Source organism: Sceloporus undulatus, chromosome 3 (assembly GCF_019175285.1).
Source record: "Sceloporus undulatus isolate JIND9_A2432 ecotype Alabama chromosome 3, SceUnd_v1.1, whole genome shotgun sequence".
Lineage (NCBI taxonomy): Eukaryota > Metazoa > Chordata > Lepidosauria > Squamata > Phrynosomatidae > Sceloporus > Sceloporus undulatus.
Window position 1 is genome coordinate 209,951,567 of NC_056524.1, and position 21,254 is coordinate 209,972,820.

Here is a 21,254-nt window from a genome sequence, read left to right on the forward strand (position 1 = left end):
ATTATTACTAAACTGATTTGTTCACATTGCAGCCCTTATTTGCATGAGCATGCCTAGGCCTCTGGCTTTCATACAGGAATTTCATGTTTCCAACTGCATATTATGACAAACCATCATGTGTCATTTGGCCACTTTGAATATGAGCTTGGGAGAATGGCTGGCTGCACATTCAAATAAATAAATACCATTTAATGATAGTTTATTAGGATCAGTTGAAATTGCAAATTTCTTCCATGGTATAAATTAGGGGTAAGCAACTTTGGCAGTCTGGGACCAATTCTTCCCCGCTCCTTAACTGCTATACATCACCAAAAGTGACCAGAAGCCCAGTTCTGGCTTTGGGAAACTAATTGGGTTTTGTTTTGTTCTTTATCTAAAAGAAGATGTGTGGTGACTCTATCTATTGTTTTAAAACAGTGTTTCTCAGTGTATCTGATGTAAGGAACCAGCAATTATTTTTTTCTCTAGTGCTTGATGGGCACTATATTTGTGCCCATTGAGTAAAATAGTTTCTTTTTACCTCCAAGCACTGGGAGCCAGTGGTGTGGGAACCAGCATCAATTCAGGGACCAGTACTTTGAGGAACACTAATGTATGCAATGACTAACAAGCATGAACCAACTAGTTTACCTGTAGATTAAATCCAGAATTTATTTCGGGTAGCATAATAGAGGCCTCCATGAAAAATAAAACTGCCAGTATCAGAATAACTTCATATAAGCAAAAGTACAGTATTTCTATATTTAAATCACTATGAATAATTCTGATCACTTCATTTCCCAGAGGGAATGTGAGAATTGAGGGAAGAGCAATAAAAAAACCAGGAATGCTAAAACAGGAAAGGCAATATTATCTTTTTGTTCTAAAAATGAGTGAGGTTGGCATTACAGAGGTTGATGAAAATATATGTGTTGTGGAGAGTATGGATTAAGATTTTTTTCACCCTGTCTCATAGCATTATCACTTGACATCACCTTAGGGACACTGATCAGCAGTGATTCAGAAGACACAAAATGAATACATGTTTACACACAAACAACATAACCTATTGAATGGATTACTGCAAGACATGGTGATAGCCATTGGTGTAGGTGTCTTCTTTCCATGTTTGCAAATACCCACCTATTCTTCATCAATTCTGAGATCCCATTAAGACACTGCATTATAGTTACTGCATGAGAATTTTTGTTTTGCATCAACGAACACTGATACTGACAATTTTTTATTTGGAGTGATTACAGGAGCTGGCTTACCTGCAGATTAAAATGTCTGTATGCACCACTTCAATCAATAGAAATTTGTCCTTTTTTCCTTGAGGCTGTGTGTTAATTTCTTACACTCATTCTCCTACAAACTAATTAGAGACCATCACAGTTCTTTTTGAATCAGCTCTTACTCTGAAAGTGAATTTTTGGATCAGTTCCTGCCTTCAAAGTAAAGTGACCTAGATAGGAATTGAAGAGCTGTTTAAAGATCACCTTTCCTCCTGCATAGTGCCTTGTCATTCTTTTGCCCTTGTTATACAGTCAGGCTTACAGCCACAGTAAATCCCATCATAAACTCTGCTTTATGACCCCCAGTTGTGCAGTGTTCAAGTAGCCCAGTGCCCTTTGGCTGAGCTCTCTCGTGGCATTGGCAGTGTTTGCCTTACCCTATGGTGGGCTCTGGTTTGCTTTCCACTGAAAAATGTGATGCCTAGCTGTTGTTTTGCAGAGATACATTGTTTGTGAAATTGTTGTGCTGAATATCAAAGGGATGTCAGCAGATATTTATTATTTTAAGCTGTTTCAGCTGTTCTACTTGAGCAAATAAACATACATTCAAAATGAATGAGGAGTGCTGCTTGCCTTGTATATCATGATGTGTGCAAATATGATTATTTCTTTAGAATCACATTCAGAAAGAATGGAAGGAATTGTTGAAAACCGCCTCGTTCTTTGCAAGCAGATTTCTCAAAGTTGCAGTAGACCCCAGGAAGTGGACATGGTTAATCTAAATGGACTTATTTTTATCCAACAATTTTTGCAGTTTGCAAAGCTCCCACTAAATCTTTTTCCTATGATATTTTCTACAGTGGCAGCTTTATACAATATACATAACTAGATAGAATCCCACTTTCTGGCCTTTGTACATCCTTTCCATTTTTATTTATTAAAGACAATTTCTTACTTCTTTTTAAAGTGAATGCATGTACATTGGTCCCACTCCCATCATCTTGTTAATTTCATCTGTTAAAATGTTTCTAATTGGATCTATATTATTGGAAGCTATTTAATGATTTCATCAGGGTCTTTTTTTTTGGCAACAGCATGGGTTTTTTTCAGGGTATGTAAAGGCATCAGATCCCATCTGATACTTGAAGTATCAGCCCTGGTTAGTATTTGGATGGGTCACTGCCAATGAATATGCGATGCTGTAGGCTACATACATTTCAGAGGAAGAAACTGGCAAAACCACCTCTGAATATTCCTTGCCTAAGAAAAATAGAGAAAGTGTTTTTGTATAGTGTAAAAATAGTTGTTAGGATCTAGGGTTATATATTGTTCCTTCTTTCTCATCCAGTGTTCCCAACTAATGTTCTCTTTATTTTCTTGTTCTTTTGTTCTTGAAGGATGGCATGAACTGGGTCTGCAGAAATGTAAATGCAAAGAAGAAGTAAGCTGCGCTGAATTGCAATGGAACTGGAGGGGCTGCCAAAGCCAAACACATTCACTGACTGCTGGTGTCTGACCAAATATTTTTCCATCTGTGTGAGGCTACAGCTGTTAGGAATGAGAACAGCAGCTAAGCCTTCCACTCATATTGGAACTTTACCTGCTCTCTAACATCATTTTCCTTCCCTCTAAATGAATTTCTTCCTCACCCATCCCTTTTTTCACATAAATTATATTAAAAGATTCCACATTCATTTGACTGAACAATGAGATTTGAAAACAGAAGCAGATTGTGGTCTGGCATAAAGACTTTAATGGGCTCCACAAATCTAGAGTAATCATAGCAATGCATATAGGAGCCTACATCCGTTCTGAAATCTCAGGATGCTCACCTGGTTTCATTCAAGGTTTTTCTGATCAGCAGATGAAGTGTTTTGTTAGCATATGTGCTTCATTTTTACAGTGATAAATTCCTTGGTGGGTGCTGTGAGGATTATAATGCGACCTCACAAATTGCATTTATCATAAAAATATGTCCACAAAGACACATGCTGTAATTCCAATTCTTAAAACTCTATGAGAAGCAGCAGGCACAAGGTATGCTATAATTTAGTCAAATAAAACAGTTCAGGCTACAGTGGCATGTTGCATTTATGACTGATATCAACATTTTCAATAATTTAGACACAGTAGAGCCAAGATTTCTTTGGCATCTAGTCTGTTGAACTGTATCAATTCCACTGAATGAGGATAGAGTTTTAACACCATTGTGGTAGTCAATTTAGTGTGCAAAGTCTTACTGCAAACAACTGTTAATAGTTTTCTTTGTCCTTTTGAAGGTGCTTTGAATCAGCTCTTGATTCAGTGTTCCTGAAGGCAACAAGTCCATAGCAAATGTGTTTATCTCAGGCAACAGTTCCAGACTGGGAGATTAGTAGGGCCATTGTGGTGGCTCCATCCATATGAATTGCTGCTGTGGCTGTACAGTCACATATCAGTTCTTTGAAAGTCTGCATTGCTTCTGCACATCCAGTTTTGAACATAATTGCTGACTAGCTGAACAAAATGTGGCAACATATATGTTTTTGAAGAGAGAGAGTCCTCATTTTAAGAAATATTTCCTCAGTCTAAGGGTTTACAGGGATAGGTTAATCTCTGGTAGGACAAGAGTAGTTGCATTCATCCTAAAGGCTAAAGGAGAAGGCCCTAGTCTGTCTGGAACATCCAACAAAATATTCACTAGGAAGATAGCACCCTGTCCTTTGAAGAACAGGCATATATAAACTTGACAAATCTTAGCATATTATCACAGCACCTAGATATAGAAGGCTGTTTCTCATCTTTAGTTTATCTGCTCAGTTTGTCAAAGTTCAAAGTAATTTGGTGAAGGTAGCCTTGCATGCAGTGAGTTGGGTATGCAGCTTTTTGATTATAACAAGAAATTTAGCCTGAAAATTGTATGGCAACTATAGAACTCTCTCTCATTCTTGATGGAAGAGAATAAACTTGAATGCTTTGATGAGATCCAGGGAACATAATTTGTGAATATAATCTGTTGTCACTCACTACTTTGTTGCCTATGCTTTTCTTAGAGGCAGTAACTGGAAACATAGCAAATTTAATAATTTCTCATCTAACTGGACTTGAACTCTTCAGTGCTTTGCATTCGGTACAAATTCTATATTAAATTAGATATATTAAATCTTTATCTCTCTTAATTCATAAAGTTTATGAAAGAAATAATACTACAAACATACTCCAAGAACCAGGAGGAATACAATAAAGTACAGGTCACAATCTAAATCCATTAAGAAACCCCAAACATGACAATTAAAAATATGTATATCCACAAACTCAAGATCACTCAAAACAAATATGTTATATTGTTCCTTTTCTGTTGGGAAGCTAGTAACACGTCACAGTAATCTTTTAAAAAAGAATCCTTTTGTACAGATCCAATATTACATAAACAGCGGCAAAATTATTTTTTTTGCACTTGTAGTCCAGTGTTTGGGGGGGGGGGGAGGCAAATAGCTGTGCAACTACTCAGCCCTGATGTTTGGAGAGGTTTAGAAACTCATGGCATGATGGTTGCAAGATTTCACCCTAAAATCCAACAGACCTCACTCAGTCTTTTCAGTTCTGAAAAATTGTGAAGACAGCTTCTTCCAATTTTATTCTGGTTCTGTGCCTGCTTATTCTTTTACAGTGGATATTTTTGGGCTGGGGGGAAGATGAGCAGCTCATTGAACCAGAAGGCATCACTGTGGTCCATCACCTTCGACAAGCCTCAAAACCCAGCTTGCAATCATTTTGAGCTAACTGGATTTTCTCAGAGCTACAAAATGTGTAGACTTGATGACTTCAAAGGCCAGTTTATTGTCTTGGAGAATGGCTTCTTCTGGATGGATGCTTCACAAGCTACATGGCAAGAAGTGGAACAATTATGGAACAATCTCTCTTATACCTAGCAAAGGCAGAAGGTTATCCTGTTTATAAGAATTCATATGTTCTGACTGTTTTAGTCAACAGCTGTTCTTCAGCCAATGGTCCATGATTTTATCTAATCTTTTTTATTCCAGTTCTATAATCAGCTTTCTGAATATTCCTGCTGAGCTCAGTACATACTGTGGGAAAACGTTTTTCCATTACTTAAGTACCATAGAGACATGCTTTGAGTCTTTGGCAGGCTAATTTGCTACTAAATTATCCTTCTCTTTTTTCTTAATAAAATGAATATTTCCTGTCTGAATGTCACTGTAAGATGTCTTGATACATTTAAAGGCAGGCCAGAATGGCTGAAGTATAGCTTGAGAGACCTGTGTAATAGTTCACATATTAGAATGAAAAGAGAGCATGGTTCATGTAACTTAATTACATATTATTTTAATTATACATAGTTCAGTCTGCTCTTTGAACAGACTTTTCTTACATGCCAGATCATACTCAGATGCTTTATAAAGCCATAGCTGTAAACTGTCCAGTATATCATCTCTGCTTTTTTATTCTCTATTACTTTAAGGTACATTCAATTTTTATGAGCTCTTTGTTTTCTTCTCTCTTTTTGAAGTTAATATAAAGGATGTGTGATGATATTTGGTGGTGTTAAGCCTCAATGTATATGTTTAGATGTTTGGAAATAAAATTTGGTAGAAATGATAAATATGTTGTAATTCTGTATTATTTTAAAACAAAATCTTGATATCTATTTGAAAAGCAGCATACCAAACTGTTCTGCATAGATTGCTCCAGGCTGGTGTGATGCTGAATCTCCAGTGAGTTATCTTAATATATCTTAGCACTTCTGTATGTTGCTTTTGTATACATACAGCCTTGCATCCTAAGCTTTCTATGGATGGCTCTCTTGTTAATTTTTTGCTGTCTCTATTAGTTTCACATAGATTCTTAGTTGTTGAAAACAAGATTTTTTTAAAAACTACTGACGTCCTGTAAGTACCAAGGATGTTACAATCTTAAACATGGTTACCAGAAAACAAATCCCCCAAAATAGCATTACCTATATAGAAATATTTAATGTGTGCTTGTTGAGAAGTCTTGATTCTTGAGAAGACTATTAGGAGGAGAACATAACCTTTCACTTGTTATCCCATTGTGACACAGCTTTATAAGAACTACATACTGGAAGGGATGCATTTTAAATCCACAACTAAATTTCAGACACATAACAGATAAAATATGAATGTTGTGTGTTAAATTCTGTGGCTGTATATGAATCCTGGTGGGTCCAGTTACCCTAAAGGCATCAGATCACATTTGATCTTGGAAGCTAAACAGGGATCTTGGTTAGTACTTGGATGGAGACCTCCACTGAATATCAGGCGCTGTAGGCTATATTTAGAGGAAGGACTGAGAAAACCATCTGAGTATTCCTTGCCTAAGAAAACCCTATGAACAATTTATGGAGTTGCCATAAATCGACAGGTAACTTGAAACAACATGAATCCTGATCCATGTCTAGTCATACCTAGAGTTGACATTTATGCACAAGTAGCTGTGTCAGAATGGGGTTTGAAATACTGTACATATTTGAATGCAGGTTTGAATGTGCATCTCATTGAAAGACATACAGTGCAGATAGAAGGCATCCATGTCTAGGTATGGGGGTTGCATGTGACTCAGATGTAGTTATGCATGTGGTGCCCAATTTGGCCAGTGATACATATGTAAAAGTATTCTGAACATACACAGAATCTGATTAGCAACATTAGACCATGTTTGTTTGTATGTCCATACTGTCACAAGTAAATGCAGAGATAGTATGTCACAGTAGTTATGAATTAGCTGTCAGTTCGATAAGCCTTCTTTCAATTCTGTCAATTTGGTTGTCTTGGGCAGTTCATCGTGGGCTTCAGCCCTGATTGGTTGTAATGTGCTTTCAAGTTTACTCCAACAGAAAGTGAGCCTATAATACAGTTTTCTTGGTAAGATTTGTTCAGAGAAGGTTTGCCATTGTTTTTCGTTGAAGCTGGGAAAATGTTACTTGCCCAAAGTCACCCAGTGGGTTTTCATGAATAAGTGGAAATTTAAACCCTGGCCATAATCCTAGTCCTGCACTCAGGCCATTACACCACACTAGCTCCCAGATACTATAATAGTTACTGGGATGAAATATTTGAAACATTTAATATACCATAGAAATGCTAAGCATTATTAAGTTTCAACTCTTATTTGCTTCATTTGATTAAAATGTGTTTTATGATCACTGCTTGTAGAGGGGAAGGAACCATGTTTTTGTAAATTGCCGTAAATTTATTAGCTGGGGCTTTTATCAGGCAAGCTCAAGAATTTGCAATACTAAAGAGGAAAAGATACAGGGAAGGAAGTGATCAATAGTAAACCAAGATATAAAAATCCTTTGACACATACAACATTTGGCATGATGTCAAATCTCTGAGGAGATTATTAGATGATTCTAATTTGGGGCAGGGAAGTGCTTTATCCCAGTCTTCAGCCAAACTAGCATATTCTTTCATGTCTAATTTTGCTAATGGATTGGATATGGAAAACATCCCTTTAGCAACCAAATGCCCTGGGAGAAGTCAAACTTGTCACCATGTTATTTATTGTTTGCTTCCAGGTTCCTGCATTTTCTTCTCCTGTTGCTTTTTAGTATAGAATGCCATGTAATTTATGATGGGTTTGCTATGTGACCTTGTTTGTATGTCAGGCAGAGAAAATTATACCCAGAAGCTTTTACATTTACATGATAAATTGGGTACTCTTAAAATGACAAGGATTTGGTTTGGCCCTATACAGTATGATCAAATTCTGGACTGAAAAAGAACCAAAGCCATGTTTTATTGCTGTGGTTGCTCATACATCGTTACTCCTTGGACTGAAAGATTCTCGTATCCTTGAGTAAGCCCTCCAGCACAACAGAAACTGTGTTACCATTGGTTTTAATCTGCAAACCCACCTTTGAAGTTGTTATGTAGTCACTCCTGTTGTTGATCTACAGTCAGGAATATTCCTCTCAATATCCCAGCTATTTTGCATGGCTGGCTACTGTGCCAGTCAACCAAATACTGTAAAGAGAGATAGGTTCATTTAATGTTGCGCTGATTGGATTTGAGACATGGGTTGTATACAGTAGCTTCATAGTGCTACTAAGCACCATTTCCTTTCCAGTGTTATTAAGAAGTGGGGCAATTGTAGATATGCCACCTATAAATGGTGCTATGGTTTGACTTAGTGTAGTCAAGATGTGACATGAAGAATATGCAAGTAAATTCCATGATGCAATGAGATTAAAAAGCTTCCATCTCTCCCTCTGTGTCTTTGCATATCTCTTGTTGTCTCCTCTTGCTCCTTTTCCTGCTGGAGTAATTTCCTAACTCTACATGTCTTAGAGACAGACAATAGGAACAAAAGTGGACAACACATGAAAAAAAAACCACAGCTGCTGTTTCACAAAAGAACTTAAAACTACCTGCATGCTCTCAAAAGTTATCAACTGACATCCCTATTACCCATAGATGGTAGCGTACTTATGTGTTCTAAATGGAGATTATTTCTGTCAGAAATTTTAAAATGTAAGAGTAGTTTTCAGCAATACGGTCACCCAGGGTTTCAACTTATAAATAAATAAATATGGAGCCCTATATCACAAAGTCACATCCTTGTATGTAGTTAATATATTTGTGGACTAAAACACACATCATGATATGTGCCCCACTTTTTAGAGCTAGTTTGCACTGGATACATGCAAAGTCATCTTTTCATTGTATATGCATGCTTTGCATTCATCCAGGCCTGAATGCTTTTACCTCCCAGTGAAGAATGTTGCCCTAATTGCTACTGAAGGTTGGAATGATCCTGCTGAGCTCTGGTAGTCAAGAGAAACGTCACTAACGTCTGAGTGGGAATTGTGTGGCCTTCCAAATGTAGCTGGATTGCAACCCCCAGCATTTTTCATTATTGGCTATGCTAGACAGGGGTGCTGGGATTTGCAATTCAACCTGGAGCGCCACATGATTCTCAGCCTGCATCGAGTTATTAAGGCCAACTAGACACACTTTCCTACCAGCCTTATGGCTACCAAACAGATACCTTGTCTTGTTTAAAATTCTCTTCTCTTTCAAAGCCCAGTTTTCCCCAAAGAGGTGCTTTTCTAATTCCAGAGTTACTAGGTTTCCAGTCTTGTAAAATTCTGTCTTAATTCTTTTGCCCTTAATAGTTCTATGACAGGCAAAGCTGACGCAGCTAAATCTTGATTTCTATTTTACTTATAGTCTGCCTTTCTCCCAATGTGGGACCCAAGGTGGGTTACAATATAAGTTAAAACAGAATACAGTTGAAACAAGGCATCATACAAAGTTAAAATACAATTAATTAAACTGTTATTATAAAGACATTAACATACCAATGCAGTTAAAACATAATAATGACAATACAGACATGGAGTATGGAGGTGGAAGAAGCTGGGAAAACTGGGGGAAAAAGAGTTCAGGGGAAATGCTTTATCTGCTTAATTTATTGTATACAGTAGTGTGTAAAATGTAAAAGCATAGACACTCTTCTAGGGCGAAAAAAATGTTGGCACCTCTTCTTTGGCCTCTTTGGGGAACATCTTAATTGTACAAAACAGTGATACATTTATTGGGACAACTAAAAAGCATAAAAATGCATCATGCAAGCTTTCAAAGCTTCACTGGCTTCTTCATCAGGCAAAGATGTTAAAAATCATACAGGAGAAGAAAAGTAACAATGGCCCGGAACAGACAGGCCTTTGCAGCACCCTTGTCACATGTGAGGGTTGCCTGGTGGGTGGAGTGCCCACAAACCCAGCAACCCTCGCACGTGATGAGGGCACCACAGCTGTGGCACGCCCACCAGACAGGACATGTAACGGTGACGTCACAGCTGCGCCGCTTCCAGATGGGGCAGCGCAGCTGTGATGTCACCAAGCTGGCTCTGGCGCTTTGCAACGTCACAGTGTCGCCGCAAAAAGGAGCCACTTCTGGGCACTCCTTTTTTACTCCACAGCAGTGCCACATAATTTGGTTGCTGTGGCATTCCTGCGGAGCAAAGAGAGGCGCCAGGAGGCGCCTCTTTCTGGCGGTCTGTACCCCACCAATGTTAGAGTTACAGGGCTACATTTTGATAGAATTCAGAAACACAATCATGTTAGTCCAGGATATCAGTATGAAAAGGAATCTTGCAGCACCTTTCAAACTAACTGAACAATAGAAGCATAAGCTTTCACAGACTTTGGTCTGCTTCCTTCATGCCTCTGATAAAGTAGGCCAAGTGTACGAAAGCTCATGCTACAACTTCTTTCGCAGTTAGTCACAAAGGTGCTACAAGAACCCTTTGCAGGCCTACATTTTGTCTTAGATGTTACTTCTGATGTCAGTTAAGATGGTCTAAAGGGATATTAATGTCAGCAGATGCCATTGCCCTTCTTGGTCATGTGGGGGCCAGGGACTAAAGAGCAGTAAAATGCAATAAAATTTCAAATCCATTAGTAGCAAAAGTTACTTCCATTGAGATCCATGCTATCTTTGTCCTGTGTAAGAACAACTGCCTCTTTCTTAGGCAGAAAATATTGAATCTAGTGGATCAAAGCTGTAATCAAGAGTGGGAGACATTTGTCTGCAGGGTCTGGTTCAAACGTGAACTTACTGGCAGACACTACAATAACAGTAACAGTTCCCACCTGCCTGCCTTTTGCAACTCCTTTTCAGTTTTGTACACTGAGCAGCAGGAGTGTAAAGCAAGAAGAGGAGCAGGACTTAAGTACATTCACGCCACTCTTGCCCTCTGCTGCTGCTGCTGCTGCCTTCAAACAGGTGCAGAACACAGAGAGAATGTAAGTTATGTCCAGCAGAGTGAGCATCTACACAGCTGGGCAAACATGGTCAAAACTGTCTAGCGCCACAGCAGCTGTTTTATTTTTGCTCCAACTGTAAATTTCCAAAAGTCACACCCACCATCTGTGAAACAGGAGACAGCTGAGTGATAACTTAAAGTACTGCAAGATTCAGGGGGATTACGCTGAAAGCTGATGAGGGAAAGAGACTGGAGTCCTTCACAAAACAGAGAGAGGAAAGAGGTGTTAGAGCTGGTTTGATCTATTTTGAAGTAAATTCACTACAAAAGAAGAATAGTTTAAATCCTTTTAAACAAAAGCCATGGATAGTACCAACCCAAGATTCCAGCTGTCCACCAGTTAGCCTTTTTAAGGGGGGGGGGTACTCTTCAAGATTAGCAAGGAAGAAGGCAATCTTTGTAGTGCCTGAAGTCGCATTTCTCAAGCTTCTCCCCAAACAGCAAGCAGCACTTCAGTTGTGCCTTACAGGGTAGAGGTGGAATAGCAGAGGATGTGGCTGGGCAAGTAAAGGAGTGGTACACTTTTTGCTGCTTTTAAAAAAACCCATATCCAACAGGCAAGTACCAGCACTGGCTTCTCCCTGGCTTCATTTCCCAGTGCAGATGTATCGGCATGTGCATTTATTTCTTCTGTGTTTGCTTCATTTATGACTAAACCAAAGAGAAAGTCCCTGGCAGACAAAACAGGGTGTGGTTTCTAATTCACAGTCACCATTCAATCACAAGAAGTCTCTTGAAGATTTTCTTGTTGAGCCTCCTGCTGTTGTGCTACATGACAAGCAAAGGTTGGGCAGCTGAATATTTCTTCCAGCATGGAAATAAAGCATCGGGGGTAGGAGCTTTACTTGTTTGATTTGTGTGTGTGTGTTATTCTGTTCTCCATATCCAGTGTCATCCATACTGGATATGATTGCTCCATATCTAATATCACCTAGCAGCTAGCCATGAAATAGAAAGGCAGAGAGCAAGCTCAAACAAGGTACCAGAAATACTTGCAGGACAAGTTTGATAACACAAAACGAATTTTTTGAAGCAGAGAGCTGCCGCAAATAACAAAGGAGAAGGGAAAAGATTCACCCACCACTCAGTATCAGAGAAAATAATTTTCCAACTCCAGGCACAGTCACCAAAGCCTTAGCACAAAAGCCAAACTTGTTGGCTAGCCTCCACCACATTCTATTGTGCCCATACCTCAAATTCCTGACTTCCAGTAGCCATTACTTAAGTATCAGATTAAAAGTCAAAATATATCTCCAGTCCACAGCATAAACCCCAAAATGTTTCTTCCTGCCCCGCCCTTGGGAAGCCATGCCAAAGATTTATTTCTATTCTTTGTGGAGGCTGGACTCTGCCTCCCTGGCACTAAACCACAATTCACAGAACTGTTTTTAAAAATTGAAACAGCATGGTAAGAATACAGGAACCTGCTTTATACTGAAACAGTTTGTCAATTTAGCATGTTACAGTCCACTCCAAGGATGGGGAATGCATACTTCCCCATTGGCTGGTGGATTCTTATGTCCATCAGCCCTGGCCAGCATTCTCAATGGATTATGAGACCTAGGATTCAACAGCTGGAGGGCCACATGTTCCCCACCCCGATGTACTCCACTTTGCAGTGCTTGTCTTGGTTTCAGACAGAGAAAGGTCTTTCCCATCACCTGATTATTTTAACTAGAGCCAGCAATTATTTAACCTGGGACCTTCTGCAGATGAAGACATATAATTAAACACTGGATTGTGTCCCCTCCCTATATAGCTTTCCTCTTTAATACTTACTTGGTAGAATAGTTTTGGAAAAGCATATATAACAGTCTGATTATAAGTTACCAGGTACCAAAAGTGGTATTAGTGTCAGGATACTGTAATTTGCCATATAGTATATTCATAGCCCATGCTTGTTCAAAGGCGTGATTGAAGGCATTCTTTCTGTCTTGAAATCTTGCAAATGCCCCTTGCAAGACCATATGTACAGACTTAGCGCTCATATTCTGAAATATGTTGGAGTGAGGAGATACAAACCAGAATTCACTCATCACTGTTTATTTGGGGAGTCATATATCATTCCCCACTCTAGAAAAATTCATTGGTGCCAGCAGGTCCCTTTCTGCAGCTGCAGATAAATACTGTATATACACAGGGCTTGATAGTCCTTTGCCATCTTGATAATGGCCTGTTACAGACTGCCAAAATAAAGCTGCTTTGGGTCTCTTTGGAGGTATGCTATTTAAATGATGCATGGGTCCTAAGAGTCTGGAGGTCGCACCAAAGCCACACTCCATTCCTAATCACTGGAGTGCAACTTTGGTGCAGCTTCCGGATTCTTTGGGCGCATGCATCATTTAAACAGCATACCTCCAAAGAGACCCGAAGCAGCTTTATTTTGGCAGTCTGTAACAGGCCATTGTTTGTCTGTACAATCTCAGTCTGCTCTGGTTTTAATGTTAAACAGATGACAGTTGATGAAAATTACCAAAGCCACCAAGGAAGCCTATGTCTAAATCTGAACCTTTGCTTAGACAAGTATTGCTGCCTGCTGAAAACACAATGCCAACATAATTGCATATGCAACAACAACATACATTCATTTGGATTCTTCTCATATGAGGTCAATTCCCATAACAATTGTATATTTCTTTACCACAGTGAGCAGATTGATTCAGTCCACTTTCTACTTCAGTCTATTTTTAAATGGTTGTTCTGTTTTATCACCATGCACAGACAGTGGGCAAGAGTGGTTGCTCATTGCAGATGTTTTGGCCTTGCAGACAATAGCATCTCCAGAACCACTAACCAAAGTTAATGCTTCCTAGTAAGGGGGTATAAGAGAACAGGAGAGAAACACACATATACATTCCAAAATGGGATGGGTTTTTTTAGTTGAAATATACCTTGTTTCAAATTCACTAGTATTTTGAGTTTTGTTTGAATTTCAGTTTTGCCCTTTGAATTTGATGAGAAATGTCAATCAAAATGCATATCCATGTTTTGAATGTGAGAGTTTTAACTAAAATTCTTTAGTTATGATGGGATTTCTTGATCTGTTTTTTCCAAGCATAAGATATTCACTTTCTTAACCTAGGTTAAATACGGTTAAATACTAAGCAGCATTGCAATTTACCCATCAGATGTTGCAACCCATCAGACTGTTTGCCATGTCAGCTAGCAAATAATATTCATAAAATATGCTAATATTTTTCAGCCTATCTTCTGAAATGAATAATGGGTGCATTAATAAAAATAACTTATCCAATGACTACTGATTTTACTCTGGTATAAAAGCAACTACACAGAGATCCTATATGTGTTTTAAGCTACACTCAGTTCACAATAGGCAATGATGAGTCTGAATCAGTAGCCTATATGAACCAAGCACGGAAATTAGAATGTTTAATCATAATTGTAAGCACTCACAATCCAATCTGATTGTGAGCCTGATTAATGACAGGTAGCTGTATAATAATTGTTTATATATGTGTATTTTCTTGTTCTTAACCACTTTTGTGCTGATCTCAACTCATGGCAACCCTGTGGATGAGACATCTCCAAGACACCCTGTCTTCCGCTGCTCTCCTCAAGTCCTGCAAATTCATACCCATGCTCTCCTTAATAAAGTCCATCCGTCTAGCATGCAGTCTTCCTCTTTTTCTACACCCATCTACCTTCCCTAGCATTATTGTCTTTTCCAGTGAGTAGTGCCTTCTCTTGATGTGGCCAAAGTATGACAGCCTCAGTTTAGTCATCTTGTCTTCAAGGTAGATTTCAGGGTTGATGTGTTCTAGGACCCATTTGTTTGTCTTTTTGGTTTTCCAAATCCTTAGCACTCTTCTCCAGCACCAAATCTCAAATGAATTAATTTTCATCCTATCCATTTTCTTCACTGTCCAAATCTCGCATCCATACATCGTAATAGGGAATACAATAGCTTGTACAATTCGAACTTTTTTACTCAGTTGTATATTTTTACTCTTTAGGATCTTTTCTAGTTTTTTCATAGTTGCCTCCCCCATTCCTAGTCTTCTTCCGAGTACCTGACTACAGTCCCCATTCTGGTCAATGTTTGATCCAAGGTATGGGAACTCTTACTATTTCTATTACCTCATTGTCTAGGTTGAATTTGTTTAGATCCTCCGTGGTCACTACTTTTGTTTTCCTTATGTTCAGCAGTAAGCCTTCCTTTGCACTTTCTTCCTTGATCTTCCTTAGTAGTTGTTCTAGGTCTGTGATGTTTTCTGCTAGTAGTATGGTGTCATCTGCATATCTTAGATTGCTGATATTTCTTCCTCCTATTTTCACTCCTCCTTCTTCTGTGTCTAAGCCTGTTCTTTGTATAATATGTTCTGCATATAAATTGAACAGATAAGGTGAAAAGATACAGCCTTGTCTGATCCTTTGTCAACTGGGAACCATTCTGTTTCTCTGTGTTCTGGTCTGACAGTAGCCTCTTGTCGTCAGTACAGATTCTTCATCAGGACTATCAGATGTGTTGGCACTCCAATGTCTTTAAGGGCATTCCATAGTCTTTCATGATATATGCAGTCGAAGGGTTTGCTAAGTCTATAAAGCACATGCTGATTTTCTTTTGGAATTCCCTGGTGCCCTCCATCAGCCATTGTATGTTTGCAATGTGGCCCCCAGTGTCTCTTCCTTTCCTGAACCCTGCTTCCACCTCTGGGATTCCTCTTTCCATATATGGTTGGAGTCCATGTTGTAGAATTTTGAGCATGATTTTGCTTGCATGGGAGATTAATGATATCATCAAAGAGGTGCTTCAATCCTTTGTGCCTCCTTTTTTTATAGATGGGGATTATATTGATCATTTTCAATCTGTTGGCAGCCATTTTGTTTTCCAATTTTGTTAATATATGTTGGTTAGCAGTAGGTTCATTCTGTCATTGTGGATTGGAGCAGTTCGATTGGAATATCATCTGTTCCTGATTATTTATTTTTTTCCAGTTTGTCTTATTGCAGTTCCACCTTGCTTTTTAGAATTTGGGGTTCATCTTCATATGGCTCTTTGTTTCATGTGTATTTCATTTTTTCATCTCTTTTGTTTAAAAAACTCTGAGAGTTTTTCTGTTGAAGGCCATGGGTTATGCACTCTTCTGTGTAGTGCATCCAGTGTCTTTTTGTTTCTTCCTGGTCTTGAATGGTGTTATTTTTATTGTGTGTGTGTGTGTGTGTGTGTGTTTTCAGATGAGAGCCAGTGTGTGTGTAGTGGCTCTGGAGATAAGAATTTGATCCCCCGCTCAGTCACAAAACCCACTGGGCAAGTCATATGCTCTCAGCTTCAGGGGAAAGCCATGGCAAACCTCATCTGAACAAATCTTGCCAAGAAAGCTCCATCGTCTTAGGGTTGCCATAAGTTGGAAATTACTTGAAAGCACACAACAACAGCAATAATATACAATAGATCTCTATGTTTTTAGACTTGTTAAAACACAGCCCCTATACTGAAGCAAAGGAAACCATAGGCAATATTTATCGAGTGCTTCAAGAATAAAATGGTTCAGCTCTGGCCTAAACTATTAGATCCCAGAAAGAATGCTGTACTACAGAAAGAGATGTCCAAAGCAGTACCATTTTCAGTTCTTGTGCTTAGAGCATCTGGCCTACTACAAATCAACTTGTCCTTGCCTTTTTGGCTTCCAAGAGAAGGAAATGGATTGGCAGTGATAAAGAGACTGACCAGGAATAACAAGCATCTCTTTTGTGAAGAAGTGACTTTGAATGCTATATAAAAAACATTGTGAGGCCGTTTTTAAACAGCAAAAATCTTAATTAGCTGGTCATGTATATATGACCTACTCTGGGAGAGTAAACTTATTGATTTTAGAGATTAGTGTTACTCTATACATCTCGTTGTTAGCTACTCTGAGAGTTTTTCTGTTGAAGGTCATGGGTTATGCACTTAATAATTTACTAATATATACAGCTATGCAAAGGGACCTTGTAGCACATTTAAGACTAACTGAAAGAAAGAAGTTGGTAGCATAACCTTTCATAGATCAGGTTTACTTCATCAGAATATTCAGAGATAGATATTTATAGTTCAATATCATTGTATATCAGCCATTAAAACTGCAACATATAAATAGTCAGACATGAAACATATGAAGTGGGATGGGGTTTCAAATGTAGATAAGTCATGTTCAGAAAATATTAAAGTACCCAGAGAATAGCAGGAAATTACTGGACATCAAATGGGGTGAAATGGCAGATAAAATTAAAAAAACAACAACACACACACACACCCCAGTTAGATACCTTACAGCAGAAAAACAGTAATCCTCCTAGGATCAGTCCTGCATCAGGAGCATGGTGGAAAGATTGAATTAGGATATCAGTGTTTATTTCTGCTATATCCCAAGGAAGAGGACATGCCCTTGTTTACATCTATCTCTTTTCATTCTTCACATCACATCAGAGAAAACACTGGCAATCCAGGTATGTTCAAGGTCACTGTTTCCAAGTTTTGAATCATAAGCTGCACAAGCCAGTGACGACTGTGAAGGACACCACAGTGGCATCAGGCCATTTCCAAGGGTATGTCCAAGAGCCTCTTGTCTCCATAACACAAACAACACAACTTATTTGGCACAGCCAAGTGGCTCATTTGTGATGCTAATTGTCCTTGATGCCTATATGAAGGGGAATGGTGGGGGCTAATGTTTTTTATCATCCATTTTATTGGTGTCCGTTCCAACTTACAATTTCATTTGCTGGTCAAAGTCTGGCAAGATGTTCAGATCTCTCTGTTACAAATCAACCGTGCTGGGTGCTAGAAACAGGCACATAGTGAAGGTCAAAGGCCCAGGTGTTCTTCAAAGTATTTTCTCTAGACATGGCCAGAATGTGAGTCTCATTAGGCCATACTCAAAGTTTACACCATCCTAAGCAGAAGCAGCCAATTCTAGATCTATTCTTCAAGCCAGATAGGCTAAGTCCAAAGTTACTATAGAAGGGAACAAGCAAGAACACAATCAGACCACCCTGAAATATTTAATACAATCATAGAATCATAGAGTTGGAAGAGACTGCAAGGGCCAATTTGTAGACTGATGGTTCATGGGGAGGCATATCCTTCTTCAAATGAAGAAATTATTTGTTACTTTGTAACAAGTGAATGGAAATGTAATTCTGTTGCATAATACTAACACTTTAATGCAATTGCATTTGTAGCATCAAAGAAAGTGGGATTCAAAGACATAGCCATGTTAGTCTGGAAAATCAGTGTGCAAAAGGATTGTGTAGCACCTTTGAGAGTAACTGAAAGACAGACGTTGGTAGCATGAGTTTTTGTAGACTTGAGCCATAATTCATGCTTTGAAAGCTCATGCTACCAACTTCTGCCTTTCGGTTAGTCTCAAGGTGCTGCAAGATCCCTTTGCATAAAGAAAGTGGGAGATGACTTGCTATGTAAGAACCTCAAACCACCATTTGTCTTTTTTTTATATATAGTTACAATAACACTTTAGAACCAAAACAAGACCCAAAAAAGTACATCTCTCAGGATAAGCAAGTACAATTTTACCCCAGGACAACTGGTTTTGATTGTTAATCTGTCCATTAGGCTCCTGATAAAAGAATGGAAGCACAAAGTTTCCTCTGCTTGCACTGCCAGAATCAGAACCTAGATGTCTGGAGTAGTCCCAGTGCTCTCATTGACCATGATCTTTGGTAACAGAAACTCAGAATTAGGAATCTGTGTCCTCCAAAGCTTCAAACAATGTAAAAGTAAGGCATTACTTGGGTCCCTATGTTGGGAGAAAGGCGGGATATAAGAAAATAACATCATCATCATCATCATCATCATCATCATCATCGGATACATTTACACTACAGAAATAATGCAATTTGACACTACTTTAACAGCCATGGTTCCATCCTGCAGAATCCTTTGCAGTTTTGTGAGATGCCAGCACTCTGATAGAGAAGGCTAAAGATTCAGTAAGACTAAAAATCACAGGATTCCACAGGATACAGAACTTAAAGTGGTGTCAGACTACATTATTGCTATAGTATAGATGCACCCTCATTTAAACAACCCTCAAGCAATACTAGTGGGTGTCTTCCACAGGGTTTTGTGAATACAGCTATGACAGTATCTCATTAGAGAGAGCAGACTAGGGAGAGTCAGAACTTAAAAGAAAGGCCATTGGTGTGTGTGTAGGTGTGGCAGTTATGAGGAAAATGACAATAGTGAGGTCATTGGATGGCATGATTTGGAGGCTTGCAAAAGTTGCTGAATCAAGAGGAATCAACAGTCCCACAGCTGCTGCAGGTGGAAGGAGGGGCAGGGGGCTGCAGTTGTTGGCAGTACTTTTGTCTCTGAGTATCCTATGTTCATCTATACCATTCCCTCTGGCTCCCAAACAGTTGCCCCTAATGAGCAGAAGGTCTGACAGCTGTAAACAGCTATACATATGCATGGAGATCTATATTATACCCCCAACCATATATAAATGGAGAACGCAGCTGCTGCGATTCTTCTGCCGCCAGCATGGCTCAGGCGTGTGCTCCCCTCTCTCTTTGGAGGGTTACTTGACCTACTTTGGAGGCACAGTTGTTTGTGCAATAATGAGTTTACTCAGTTGGTGCCTTTGATTTGGGCTGAATCATCTTGATTGAACAATGGCAGCTCCTTGAGCCCCATGGCTTTGCTGACATTGCAGAAAACGGCTGAGAGATGCTGGAATGTGCATGGGTGGAGGTGAAAATGAAAGGTAGGTGGGAAATGTTATAAAGAAATGCACCATCACTCCTTAATTGCTCTAAAACAGGGGAGAGTTTCTGGCTCTTTGACCAAAGTGAACACAGAACTTGGCCAATTTTAGATATGTGTGGTCTGGCTATGGCTGCTCATTGGCTCATATAAACCTTCGCTGTTTTATGCTGTCAGACTGCTGACCCATCTAGCTAAATATTGTCTACACTGACAGTAGCAGCTCTCTAAGGTTTCTGATAGGGATTTTCCCAGCTCTTCCTAAAGATGAAACTGGGACCTTGAGCATGCAAAGTATGTGCTCTGCCACTGAGCTTTGGCCGCATACAATTTCTAGAAAGACATTTTGTCCATTCTCTAAAAAGTGTTCATATGCTACATATTCCAAATCTGGGCCTTCAGTGTTAGGATTTTAAAAGACTTTGATTGGGATCTATGAAGAGCATAGTCAGCCTCTCCAAATGGCAGTACCCCTCTTGGAAACAGACAGAAGTTAGTTACACTCTGAAGCCCTTCTGTATTTCAGTGAAGAACTGCGAGGTAAGATATAGCTAAGAAAAAAGTTGAATGCTAATGTTAGCATCACATGTTCTTGAGCTCTGGTGCAAATTAAGACATTCGCTTGCTTTGCAAAGATAATTTTTTACATCACTTACACCTTCTAGACTATTACATAATATCACAACTCGATGCAACATAGCTTATCTGAAGTCAAATCACTGCCACAATGTGAAGCAACCCCTGTCTTTTTAAAATTGATCTGATTCCCTATCTGCATTACCACATTAATCCACAATTATTAAGAAGACTAAGTTCTGAATGCTATTGTTAGTTCCAGCTAGAGTGGAGTCACTGAATCAATGGGATTTACCTACATATCAACTATTGATTAAAATAGATCTTCCCTAGGGAGGATCAGAATTCAGGTCTGACAGTGTAATCCTATAGGTGACTATTTCAAAGTAAGTACCACTGAAGGTCAATGGGGTTCATTCTATTACGGTGGTCACTAGGTACAGGACTGCAGCCAAAGTGATATAAGAAAAAAACTGAATGTATGCTCAGTCTTGCTTAGGCTCAGTTTTAGCAACCATTTTCAATCTCAGAGTGCAGTACCAGAGTATATTTAGAAAAAAACAAATGAAAGGGAGCCCAAGCAGATGAAGACAGTATTTCTCTTACCGCTGAGTAACAACAACAAAATCTCCAAACATCAGGGTGCAGATGGGGAAATTTCAGATCAGAAGATAATCAGAAAACCTTGGGCATCTATTTTCTAGAAATTAAGCCCTGATTCCAAACAATCTCACAGATTCTCACATATAAAAATGGGTTCCTAACACTTCAAATTGTGCAATTGTATCTTGAGGTTCCACACAAATTTGGAAAAGGATTCCCAATGAATCAATAGGCCGAGTAACTCTTGTCTCTTCTAAACTGGCAGAACATAGAAACATGGTTGTTGTTTTTATGACTTCCCACAGCATCTTCAAATTAGCACAGCCAGTGGCCATACTGGTGGA

The 21,254-nt window shown here is 39.0% G+C and overlaps 2 protein-coding genes across 3 annotated transcripts in view; both read left to right on the forward strand.

The window, feature by feature from the left end:
* ARL3 (ADP ribosylation factor like GTPase 3) overlaps window positions 1–5,817 on the forward strand; it is a 47,842-nt gene extending 42,025 nt beyond the window's left edge. For both annotated transcript variants that reach the window (XM_042457647.1, XM_042457646.1), the window contains exon 6: window positions 2,612–5,817. In XM_042457647.1, coding sequence (XP_042313581.1) covers window positions 2,612–2,659 — 48 coding nt within the window. In that variant the 3' untranslated portion in view covers window positions 2,660–5,817. The remainder of the gene's footprint in view (window positions 1–2,611) is intronic.
* ACTR1A (actin related protein 1A) overlaps window positions 1–21,254 on the forward strand; it is a 515,484-nt gene that overhangs the window by 119,584 nt on the left and 374,646 nt on the right. The gene's annotated exons all lie outside the window — the stretch shown is intronic.